This window comes from Dermochelys coriacea, chromosome 25, assembly GCF_009764565.3.
Source record: "Dermochelys coriacea isolate rDerCor1 chromosome 25, rDerCor1.pri.v4, whole genome shotgun sequence".
NCBI lineage: Eukaryota > Metazoa > Chordata > Testudines > Dermochelyidae > Dermochelys > Dermochelys coriacea.
Window position 1 is genome coordinate 799,119 of NC_050092.1, and position 12,649 is coordinate 811,767.

The 12,649-nt window shown below is 51.3% G+C and overlaps 1 protein-coding gene across 1 annotated transcript in view; it reads right to left on the reverse strand.

The window, feature by feature from the left end:
• The window catches only part of LOC119848414 (excitatory amino acid transporter 1-like), a 116,910-nt gene that overhangs the window by 14,911 nt on the left and 89,350 nt on the right, over positions 1 to 12,649 (reverse strand). The window contains exons 7-8 of the mRNA XM_038384200.2: positions 9,907 to 10,140; positions 7,623 to 7,817 (exon numbers count right to left, since the gene is read on the reverse strand). Of these exons, the coding sequence (XP_038240128.1) occupies positions 7,623 to 7,817; positions 9,907 to 10,140 (429 nt within the window). The remainder of the gene's footprint in view (positions 1 to 7,622; positions 7,818 to 9,906; positions 10,141 to 12,649) is intronic.

Here is a 12,649-nt window from a genome sequence, read left to right on the forward strand (position 1 = left end):
CAAGCCTAAGTTAATTGTATCCAGTTTGCAAATTAATTCCAATTCAGCAGTCTCTCGTTGGAGTCTGTTTTTGAAGCTTTTTTGTTGAAGTATAGCCACTCTTAGGTCTGTGATCGAGTGACCAGAGAGATTGAAGTGTTCTCCAACTGGTTTTTAATTATAACATTCAAATTATGAAAATTATACATAAAAATTATAACATTTTTAATTATAACATTCAAAAACCAGTTGGAGAACACTTCAATCTCTCTGGTCACTCGATCACAGACCTAAGAGTGGCTATACTTCAACAAAAAAGCTTCAAAAACAGACTCCAACGAGAGACTGCTGAATTGGAATTAATTTGCAAACTGGATACAATTAACTTAGGCTTGAATAGAGACTGGGAATGGATGAGTCATTACACAAAGTAAAACTATTTCCCCATGGTATTTCTCCCTCCCACCCCACCCCCCACTGTTCCTCTGATATTCTTGTTAACTGCTGGAATTAGCCTACCTGCTTGTCACCATGAAAGGTTTTCCTCCTTCCCCCCCCTGCTGTTGGTGATGGCTTATCTTAAGTGATCACTCTCCTTACAGTGTGTATGATAAACCCATTGTTTCATGTTCTCTGTGTGTGTGTATATAAATCTCTCCTCTGTTTTTTCCACCAAATGCATCCGATGAAGTGAGCTGTAGCTCACGAAAGCTTATGCTCTAATAAATTTGTTAGTCTCTAAGGTGCCACAAGTACTCCTTTTCTTTTAAAGACACTGTAACAGAGGCTCAACTCAAATGTATACCCCAAATTAAAAAACATAGTAAGAGAATCAAAAAAAGAGCCACCGTGGCTAAACAACAAAGTAAGAGAAGCAGTGAGAGGCAAAAAGGCATCCTTTAAAAAGTGGAAGTTAAATCCTAGAGAGGAAATTAGAAAGGAGCATAAAGGCTGGCAAGCAAAGTGTAAAAATATAATTAGGAAGGCCACAAAAGAATTTGAAGAACAGTTAGCCAAAGACTCAAAAACTAAAGGCAAAATTTTTTTAAGTACATCAGAAGCAGGAAGCCTGCTAAACAATCGGTGTGGCCCCTGGACGAACAAGATGCTAAAGGAGCACTCAAGGATGATAAGGCTATTTCAGAGAAACTGGTGTCCCTAGCCTCTGTTTGCCAGAAGCTGGGAATGGGCGACAGAGGATGGATCACTTGATGATGACCGGTTCTGTTCATTCCTTCTGGGGCACCTGGCACTGGCCACTGTCATAAGACAGGATACTGGGCTAGATGGACCTTTGGTCTGACCCAGTATGGCCATTCTTCTGTTCTATAGCAGAGGTGGGGAACCTTTTTTCTATCACGGACCATTGACCCACAGAAAAAAATCAGTCGCGGGTCACATAATAGTAAAAAGCAAGGGTCTGATCCAAAGCCCCCAGCCACGCCCCTTCTACCTCCCTGCCAGAGTCCTGAGCGCCCCCCCGCCCACCCCATGGCCACCGGGATTCCAGGGTAAGAAATGGCTCAGAAGGGACTTATGGACAGAGACTGGTCAGCAGCTGGAAAGATGTGTGATTATACAAACATGCAGCCGGTAGAGGGCTGGAGTGATGACCTTTGGAGCAGAGTTCAAACTCCACAAAATGCAGGACTGCTCAGGTCCTGGTGCTATTTCATCCCTTTCTACAGACAAGAACCACAGCACAATCCACCTGAATGGACTGAATAGAACAACCTAGCCTGGGGGAGTAAAACTCCCAGCCCCTGCTGTGGGGTGAAGAACCCTCCTGCAGCCTTTGAGGAAGGCAGGAGTTCTCCTATGCTCTGATCTAGTCCAGCGCCAGTTCACAGAGCCAGTGTCACCCAAAGAGGCAAGTAGTGCGAGTAATAAATTCAGTGTATCATAAAGGTGCTCAAATCCCATCAGCCGCAATCTCAACAGCTGGCCTCGGTCACCAAGCAGGCCCCTGCCATCCCCGTGGGCAGCGGCTGGTCAGGCATGCAGCACAGTGCACACTTGCAATGGCCATGAACCCAGGCTGCTTCCTGCATCCATACTCTGGTCTACTGTGTCCCAGCAGCAGTATGTGCCCTCCCCTGGACTTACCCATTTCAAAGGGAGATTTCAGGGCTCTGAGGGATGGGGCAGCCAGCTCCTCCCCTCTGCTCATCTCCAGACTATCAGGGAACCTCACTACTATAGGGGGTGCACTAGGAACATGGTGGAGACGGACAGAATGGAGAAAGGGATGAGGTGGGTGGGGTCTCTGTGGTGGAGACTCACTCATCACTTTCACCTCAGTGCTGTGACCCCTGAAAGTCAGCGGTCCCAGCACTGATGCGACACCCTACAATAACAAATCTGTGGACAGGAGCCAAGACAGAAACAGTCAGCGAGGGACTCAATATCATGGTCAGGTTTTCAGCAGAAAGAAGAAGCTCTCAGGAATGGGCTTGGAAAATACTTGACAAAGATCTCCTAGCCCAGTTCTGGGGACGGCTGAGCTGCTGCTGGAGTCACTGTGAGCCAGAGCTGAGCAGCACCCACAGGATCGGGCCTGGAATGCGTAGGAATTCCGCCCCCGCTAGGACATTCAGTCATAACTGCAAAGTGTTCCTGTGGGTTGCCTGTTCCAGCGCAGGCATGCTGGCTGCTTGCTTTGTAACTCGCTATCTAGCTGGGCACTCCAAGGCAGAGCTGAGATCTGGGGACCCTCAAGCTGTAGTTTGGGCTTCTGGCCCTTTTCACAGGTAACATCAAACAGGGAAGTTCAGTTTACAACCTGCTCGCCGAGTTCCGTGATTAGCGAACATTCCTGCTGCAGAAACAAGGCGTGGGAGGGAATAGCTTTGATTGGATCAGCTTCCGCCAGTGAAAGAGACAAGCTTTTAAGCTGCACTGAGCTCTTCTTCAGGGCTGGCCCACCTTGTCTCCTTCTCCAACAGAAGCTGGGCCAAGGAAAGATATATTGCAGGTGAGCCTTGAGTGGGCCTGACTGTTATAAAAAGCCAGTCACCTGCGAACCAGCTGAGCAGCGAACAGCAGAGAGGCTAACAGAGGGAGTTCACCTGGGGAGAGCCCACTGAGGCTTACATCTTGCCATCTTCTCTGAGTAGTTACTACAATTCCTGAGAAAGCTCGTAGAAGGAAGGTAATATGGATGGTGAACGTTCAGCTGTTGTGACCTGCACTGGATATGCCATGTTTGTCTTTCTTCCACAGGACAGAAGCGACTTTGTACAAAGTGCAAGCTGGTCTCCATATTGGAAGAGAAGGTTCAAGGTCTGGAGAAACAAGTACCAACCGTGCGTTGCATAAGAGAAACTGAAGAGTTCCTGGACAGACGTCAGGATATGCTTCTACGGCCACAACATTCTGAAGATTCAGAGCAGGCTGCGCAGTGGGGACAGAAGGACGGTGAAGAAATTTGGCAGCATGTGACCTCCAGAAGAAGAAGAAAGGGGAGTGTCCATGTACCAGCAACGCAGGTACAGGTAAGTAACCGTTTCCATGTTCTCTCTACAGGTATTAATGCGGAGAGTGGACTAGATGATACATCTGAGGGAAGGGAACAGAAGGAGACTCTGCCGATTGGAAGGCATGAGATGCACTTTCCTAGGGTTGGGGGTTCCACGACCACCACTCCCAAGAGAAGGAGGAGGGTGGTGGTGGGACTCTCTCCTCAGGGGGACTGAGTCATCTATCTGCTGCCCTGACCAGGAAAACCAAGAAGTCTGCTGCTTGCCAGGAGCTAGGATTCATGATGTGATGGAGAGACTGCCGAGACTCATCAAGCCCTCGGATCGCCACCCTTCCTGCTTCTCCATGTGGGCACCAATGATACTGCCAAGAATGACCTTGAGCAGATCACTGCAGACTACATGGCTCTGGGAAGAAGGATAAAGGAGTTTGAGGTGCAAGTGGTGTTCTCGTTCATCCTCCCCGTGGAAGGAAAAGGCCCAGATAGAGACCATCGAATTGTGGAAGTCAACGAATGGCTACGCAGGTGGTGTCGGAGAGAAGGCTTTGTATTCTTTGATCATGGGATGGTGCTCCAAGAAGGAGGAGTGCTAGGCAGAGATGGGCTCCACCTAACGAAGAGAGGGAAGAGCATCTTCGCAAGCAGGCTGGCTAATCTAGTGAGGAGGGCTTTAAACTAGGTTCACCGGGGGAAGGATACCAAAGCCCTGAGGTAAGTGGGGAAGTGGGATACCGGGAGGACGCACGAGCAGGAGGATGCGAGAGGGAAGGGCTCCTGCCTCATACTGAGAAAGAGGGATGATCAGCAAGTTATCTCAAGTGCCTATACACAAATGCAAGAAGCTGGGAAACAAGCAGGGAGAACTAAAAGTCCTGGCACAGTCAAGGAATTATGATGTGATTGGAATAATAGAGACTTGGTGGGATAACTCACATGACTGGAGTACTGTCATGGATGGATATAAACTGTTCAGGAAGGACAGGCAGGGCAGAAAAGGTGGGGGAGTTGCATTGTATATAAGGGAGCAGTATGACTGCTCAGAGCTCCGGTATGAAACTGCAGAAAAACCTGAGAGTCTCTGGATTAAATTTAGAAGTGTGAGCAACAAGGGTGATGTCATGGTGGGAGTCCGCTATAGATCACTGGACCAGGGTGATGAGGTGGACGAGGCTTTCTTCTGGCAACTAACGGAAGTTACTAGATTGCAGGCCCTGGTTCTCATGGGAGACTTCAATCACCCTGATATCTGCTGAGAGAGCAATAAAGAGGTGCACAGGCAATCCAGGAAGTTTTTGGAAAGTACAGAGGACAATTTCCTGGTGCAAGTCCTGGAGGAACCAACTAGGGGTAGAGCTCTTCTTGACCTGCAGCTCACAAACCGGGAAGAATTAGTAGGGGAAGCAAAAGCGGATGGGAACCTGGGAGGCAGTGAACATGAGATGGTCAAGTTCAGGATCCTGACACAAGGAAGAAAGGAGAGCAGCAGAATACAGATCCTGGACTTCAGAAAAGCAGACTTTGACTCCCTCAAGGAACTGATGGGCAGGATCCCCTGGAAAAAATAACACAAGGGAGAAAGGAGTCCAGGAGAGCTGCCTGTATTTTAAAGAAGCCTTATTGAGATTACAGGGACAAACCAGCCTGATGTAGAGAAAGAATAGTAAATATGGCAGGCGACCAGCTTGGCTTAACAGTGAAATCCTTGGGGATCTTAAACACAAAAAAGCAGCTTACAAGAAGTTGGGGATTGGTCCTGCTTTGAGCAGGGGGTTGAACTAGATGACCTCCTGACGTCCCTTCCAACCCTGATATTCTATGATTCTATGATTCTATAATTCTATGATTGGACAAATGACCAGGGAAAAGTATAAAAATATAGCTCGGGCATGCAGGAGTGAAATCAGGAGGGCCAAATCACACCTGGAGTTGCAGCTAGCAAGAGATGTTAAAAGTAACAAGAAGGGTTTCTTCACGTATGTTAGCAACAAGAAGAAAGTCAAGGAAAGTGTGGGCCCCTTACTGAATGAGGGAGGCAACCTAGTGACAGAGGATATGGAAAAAGCTAATGTACTCAATGCTTTTTTTGCCACTGTCTTCACCAACAAGGTCAGCTCCCAGACTACTGCACTGGGCAGCACAGAATGGGGAGGAGGTGACCAGCCCTCTGTGGAGAAAGAAGTGGTTCGGGACTACTTAGAAAAGCTGGACGAGCACAAGTCCATGGGGCCGGACGCGCTGCATCCGAGAGTGCTAAAGGAGTTGGCAGATGTGATTGCAGAGCCATTGGCCATTATTTTTGAAAACTCATGGCGATCAGGGGAGGTCCCGGAAGACTGGAAAAAGGCTAATGTAGTGCCCATTTTTAAAAAAGGGAAGGAGGAGGATCCGGGGAACTACAGGCCTGTCAGCCTCACCTCAGTCCCTGGAAAAATCATGGAGCAGGTCCTCAAGGAATCAATTCTGAAGCACTTAGAAGAGAGGAAAGTGACCAGGAACAGTCAGCATGGATTCACCAAGGGCAAGTCATGCCTGACTAATCTAATTGCCTTCATGATGAGATAACTGGCTCTGTGGATGAGGGGAAAGCAGTGGACATGTTGTTCCTTGACTTTAGCAAAGCTTTTGACATGGTCTCCCACAGTATTCTTGCCAGCAAGTTAAAGAAGTATGGGCTCGATGAATGGACTATAAGGTGGATAGAAAGTTGGCTAGATTGTCGGGCTCAACGGGTAGTGATCAATGGCTCCATGTCTAGTTGGCAGCCGGTATCAAGCGGAGTGCCCCAAAGGTCGGTCTTTGGGCTGGTTTTGTTCAATATCTTCATAAATGATCTGGAGGATGCTGTGGATTGCACCCTCAGCAAGTTTGCAGATGACACTAAACTGGGAGGAGAGGTAGATATGCTGGAGGGTAGGGATAGGATACAGAGGGACCTAGACAAATGAGAGGATTGGGCCAAAAGAAATCTGATGAGGTTCAACAAGGACAAGTGCAGACTCCTGCACTTAGGATAGAAGAATCCCAGGCACCGCTACAGACTAGGGACCGAATGGCTTGGCAGCAGTTCTGCAGAAAAGGACCTGGGGGTTACAGTGGATGAGAAGCTGGATATGAGTCAACAGTGTGCCCTTGTTGCCAAGAAGGCTAATGGCATTTTGGGTTGTATAAGTAGGGGCATTGCCAGCAGATCGAGGGATGTGATCGTTCCCCTCTATTCGACATTGGTGAGGCCTCATCTGGAGTACTGTGTCCAGTTTTGGGCCCCACACTACAAGAAGGATGTGGAAAAATTGGAAAGCGTCCAGCGGAGGGCAACAAAAATGATTAGGGGACTGGAACACATGACTTATGAGGAGAGGCTGAGGGAACTGGGATTGTTTAGTCTGCAGAAAAGAAGAACGAGGGGGGAATTGATAGCTGCTTTCAACTACCTGAAAGGGGGTTCCAAAGAGGATGGATCTAGATTGTTCTCAGTGGTAGAAGATGACAGAACAAGGAGTAATGGTCTCAAGTTGCAGTGGGGGAGATTTAGGTTAGATATTAGGAAAAACTTTTTCACTAGGAGGGTGGTGAAACATTGGAATGCGTTACCTAGGGATGTGGTGGAATCTCCTTCCTTTGAGGTTTTTAAGATCAGGTTTGACAAAGCCCTGGCTGGGATGATTTAGTTGGGGATTGGTCCTGCTTTGAGCAGGGGGTTGGACTAGATGACCTCCTGAGGTCCTTTCCAACCGTGATGTTCTATGATTCTATGATATTCCCTCTCCCACCTTATCTCTGTAATAGCCTGGGACCAACATGGTTGCAACAACACTGCAAACATTCATTCTGCAGGTCATTCTCAGAGACCCCTCCACCCTCAATCCCCCAACCCCCAACCTCGGCTGCTTGGCTCTCATGGGCTCATTTTGCTCACCATGGGGAGAGACTTCATGTACCCTAGTTTGAAAACCACAGCCTGATCTCTGGCGCGGGGTAGAACTCCCTCCCAGCACATGGCTGGCAAAAGTGGGGCCCTCTCTGAATTTGTTGTTTCCCTCTCTTCTCAGTCCCTTTTCAAAGCAGAACAGGTGCCTGATCCCTTTGGGGTCAGCCGTCAAGCCCTGCGAGTCCCCCGATGCCTGACTCCCTCTGAGCGGCACAGGTTCTTGGGCCCAGTCACCTGATTGTGATGATTTGCCCGAAGTTGAGCTCGTAGTTGTTGACTTGTGCGATGAAGATGGCTGCCAGGGCCTCATATAGAGCCGTGCCATCCATGTTAATGGTCGCGCCTACAGGCAGAACGAACCTGGTGATGCGCTTGTCCACCCCGTTGTTGTCTTCCAAGCACCTGAACGTAATGGGGAGCGTTGCCGAGCTGAAAGGAAACCCCAAACACCATGAAAGAGCCACACCCAACCTCTGCGCCAGGGAGGGGGCACTGGCTGGAGGCATTTTGTGACCTCACTCGCTCAGCAATAGGCCCTGAAGGCTACTGGAGCCTACGCTTGGGGGAAGGACCAAGGGCTTGGCCCCTGGCATGGTGCCTCCAAGAACCTCTGTATTATAGAGTGAGGCAGAAAGGTGGAAAGGGACTTGCCCAAAGTGACATGGAGAGTTAAGCTCAGAGCCAAGAGCAGAACCCAGGTTTCCTGTCTCCCAGAGCTCTAACCACTAGACCATGCTGCCTTCCTAGGAATTACCAAAGGCCACGCACTCCAGCATGCTTGGCCCTTCCCTGGTTTGTTATTATCCCACATCCCTGCTTTCTTGCCCTGCAAGGTGTAGAGGGGGAGGTCAGAAGTGGCTGCTGGGAGTGGGTGCAGGCTGAGTGGGTCTCTTGGTGGTATAGTGCACTTTGAAGCTGCCTGAGAGTGTCGGGACTCCCAGCCCTGCTGCTGGCTGGGAGTGATGGTGTCAGGCCAGGAGTGGGGCCTAGCAGCACGTTCCGCAGAAAGCTGTTTGTACTGCAGGAGGGTGGCACCATCCTGAGCTTCTTTGCACCAGTCTTAGACAAGGGTCTTGAGGCCCTTCTCCCCAATCACTGAGAAAGACTAGACAGCCTTGTCTGAGTGTGTATGTGTGAGTGTGTGAGAGCGCATGTGAATGTGTGTGAGCATTTGTGTGTGTGACTGCGTGTCTATGAGCGCGCATGTGTGTGTGTGAGAGCACGTGTGAGCGTGTCTGTGAGTGTGTGTGTGAGTGGCAAGCTGAGCAGTCTCCCCCAGGCCAGGTCAGTGGTATATGAGTTTGGGCCCTGAGCTCAGGCGTGCAGTCCAGGACCAGCGGCTAAGTCCCCACCACTCCCCTTCCCAGACAGGTATGTATGCCTCCTTGGCGGCTGGCACATACACTAATGCTTGTGGATGGAGGCAGCCTGCCCACATGATCACAGCTCCTACCCAGGGCCAAAGGCCATGGGACTTCGTTGGACTTGGGACTGGGTTCTAGGGCAAGAAGCTGGGAATCCCGCCCCACGGCCTGGCGGTGGCAAGAGTTCAGCACTCACTGAGAATAACGAGAGCTTCTGAGCGTGTCTCCCATGATGAGCTCCCCAGCCATCCCCCACGAGTAGGATTGCCAACTTTCTAATGGCAAAAAACCTTCATCGGCAACACCCTTGCCACCCCCCTGCCCTGCCCCTCTCCTGAGGCCCCGCACTCCACTCACTCTAGCCCTCCTCCCTCCATCGCTTGCTCTCCCCCACCCTCACTCACTTTCACTGGGCTGGGGCAGAGGGTTGAGCTGTGGGAGGGGGTACGGGCTCTGGGCTGGGGGTGTGGGCTCTGGGGTGGGGCCAGAAATGACAGGTTCAGGGTTTGGGAGGGGGCTCTGGGCTGGGGAAGGGGGTTGGGGTGCAGGAAGGGGTGCAGGGTGCAGACTCCGGGAGGGAGGGAGGAAGGGTGTGGGAGTGGGTTCCAACCTGGGGCAGAGGGTTTGGGCTCCAGTTGGGTAGCGCTTACCTCAGGTGGCTCCCAGTCAGCGGCGCAGTGGGGCTAAGGCAAGCTCCCTGTCTGCCATGGTTCCGTGCTGCTCTCAGAAGTGGCCGTCATGTCTGGCCCCTGGCGGAGGCACAGCCAGGCGGTTCTGCACAGTGCACACTGCCCGCATCCACAGGCGCCATCCCCGCAGCTCCCACTGGTGTGGTTCCTAGCCAACGGGAGCTGTGGAGCTGGCGCTTGGGGCAAGGGCAGTGCACGGAGCTTCCCTGATCACCCCTGTGCCTAAGGGCTGCAGGGACATGCTGGCTGCTTCCAGGAGCTGTGCGGAGCCAGGGCAGGCAGGGAGTCTAGCTTAGCCCCACTGTGCTGCTGACCAGACTTTTAACAGCCTGGTCAGCAGTGTTGACCGGAGCCGCCAGGGTCCTTTTTCGCCTGGGAATTCTGGTTGAAAACTGGATGCCTAGCAAACCTGCCCATGGGTTGCTTTGCCCCTACCCAGCACAGTCTGCCTGGGAAGCAGCATACCTTGAGGAGGTGCCCAGTGCGGTGATGAGGGCCTGCAGAAGGCCTGCGATGAACACCCATGGGTTCTTGTGGGTGACAATGAAGTACAGCAGCGGCAGGACACACAGGGAGTGTATGAGCAACCCCACGATGACGGTGAGTGTGTACATTCCCAGCTGGCCCCCCATCACTGCTAAGTCGTCCATCTCCAGAATCTTGCCAGCGATTAAGAATAGGATCCCAACTGGGGCGTACCTGTCACAGAACACAGGGACCAGGATTTAGAACTGGCCTCCAGAATCACACATAACTGCGTGGGCTCTCCCACGCTGTACAGAGTCACAGGAGATTGGGGCTCCCAAAGACACAGGTCATGCATGGAGTCGCCAGATGGGGCTATGGCTGCCCCTCCTGGAAGCTGCAGGGAGAGCAGAGAGCTGGCCTGTGGATTCAAATGACCAAGCGATGTCTGTCTGTCAATGGCCTCAGTCCCCTGCTGGCTGCACAGGCTGGGGCACTGGGTGGGATTGCTCCTCCACTGAAATCCACCCTTCTCTGATGGCACTGGCCTCTGCATGACGGGCTCTCCAAATCCCTTTCTGTCCCCTCCCAGCCAGGCCCCTCTACCTGGAGGGTAGTATTAATTCAGGGCGAGGTGCAGGCAGGAGCATCATGTAAACACTGGCTATGCAGATATTTTCATGTAAATGCTTCTTGAAATATCGGTGGGACTCAGGGGAGCAAATGTTGCTAGCAATGCCGAACTTGGGTCCAAGCAGAGAAGTAAAAGGAGAGGCTGGTCAGGAAACATTTTGTCTGAATTATGTTTGCCCTTACATCCCTTACATGCCCAGCCCTTACATCCTCTCCTGCATTGGGACCTGCCCTCTCTGCTCCTCCATTCCCATCTCACCCCACAGAACTTCCTAGCTAGGGCTCCCAGCTCCGATCCCATTCCGCGAGTGCAGGGCTCCCAGCTCCCATCCTATCCTGGCAGCGCAGTGCTCCCGGCTCCAATCCCATTCTGAGAACGCGGGGCTCCCGGCTCCAATCTCATCCCGCGAGCACAGGGCTCTAGGCTCTGATCCCATCCCACAAGTGCAGGGCTTCTGGCTCCCATTCCATCCCACGGGTGCAGGGTTCCCATCCCACGAGCACAGGGCTCCCAGATCCCATCACATGAGCACAGGGCTCTTAGCTCCCATCCCATCCCGTGGGCGCAGAGCTCCTGGCTCTGATCCATCTAGTGAGTGCAGGGCTGCCTTTCAGTGGGAGGCGCCCTAGTGCTGAGATGGAGATCACAGGAAGGTGAAATTAGGGGAAGATAAAAGAGAACCATGCCTCCATGGACACACCCTTCAGGTACTCAGGGTCCCACTCAGGACTCCTGGCTTCCACTCAAAGCTCAGACTGTGGCTTTGAGGCTTACACTCGTGGCTCAGGGCTCACCCCTAGGGACTCTCATTCAAGTGTTCACATTCAAGAGGCTCAGGGCTCACATTCAGCCATGTGGGATATTTGGAAAAGTTCAGGCTCTTGCTTTTCTCTGCCCCTCCTGGCCTCAGCCTGAAAGCACATTCCCAGCAGGAGGCAGCAGCAGGGCTCCCTGGAGGAAGCCTGTCCCTGGGAGATTTTGACCTGATTTGAATAATGTGCCAGACTTTTAGGGGCTTGTCTTCCCCTGTGCCCCTTGGCAGCTCCCTTGACCATAGCTCTCCCTGACTCACCCTGGCCCTTGCATAGTAGAAATCTCCTGCAACTCAGGTTGCAGTCATTGAATGTGCCCTTTCCTTCAGTTGGGCATGCATGAGAGCAAAGCATTTAGAAGCCAAATGACTTTGATGTCAGTGATCAGAGGAGGGAGTTGTTGGTTCTAGCCCCGCATGAGCCAGGGACAGGGAGAACAGGCTCCTCACAAGCTGCACTCACTAGCTTGACTTGGTGCATTGCTGTTTAAGGAGGTGGCTCAGTGTTGCAGGTGATGCAAGGAGCCTTCCCTTCTGAATCACTATGATGGTCCCAATGCAGTGGACAAGCGGCCATTTCCCAACAGACACCATCACGGAAAATAGTCTCAGCAGAGAGACCCGGCCTGCCAGTCCAGCACATTCCATCAGTTCATGGGAAAGGGGAAACTCCACATCCCACCAGTGAAAGGAAACTCTATGCTCTTAATCCTTCCATGCAAAGCTGTCACAGCACTGAACAGATGGTCAAATTGAGTCACACAGAGGTTATATTATTTGCCCAGCATCACAGAGTGACCCAGTGGCAGAGAGGAAGATAAAAACCAGGAGTCCTAACTCCAGAGTTGGCTTTAGATCAACATTTTTAGTGGTCCATGAGTTTGGGGTCCTGAATTTTGTAAGACAGATCTGCCTCCTTCAATCTCCATTTTTCAATAGTCTGAGGGTCCCTTCCCCACAAAATACCCACCAGCCAAGGGTGCCCTGAGCTAGGAGCCAGGAGTGCCAGGAGTTCAAGGTTCAGAATCTCCAGTCAACGATGTCACCTATTCATAGCTTCCAAGGCCAGAAGAGACCATTGTGATCACCTAGTCTGAATTCCTGGATAGCACAGGCCAGAGACCCACCCCAGGAGAACTCGTAGAGTAGACCCCTTAGAAAAAATCCAATCTTGATTTAAATATTGTTTATGATGGAGAATCCACCATGTCCCATAGTAAATTGTTCCAATGGTTAACTACTCTTACCATTAAAAATGTGTGTCTTATTTTCAATCTGAATTGGGCTATCTTCAATGT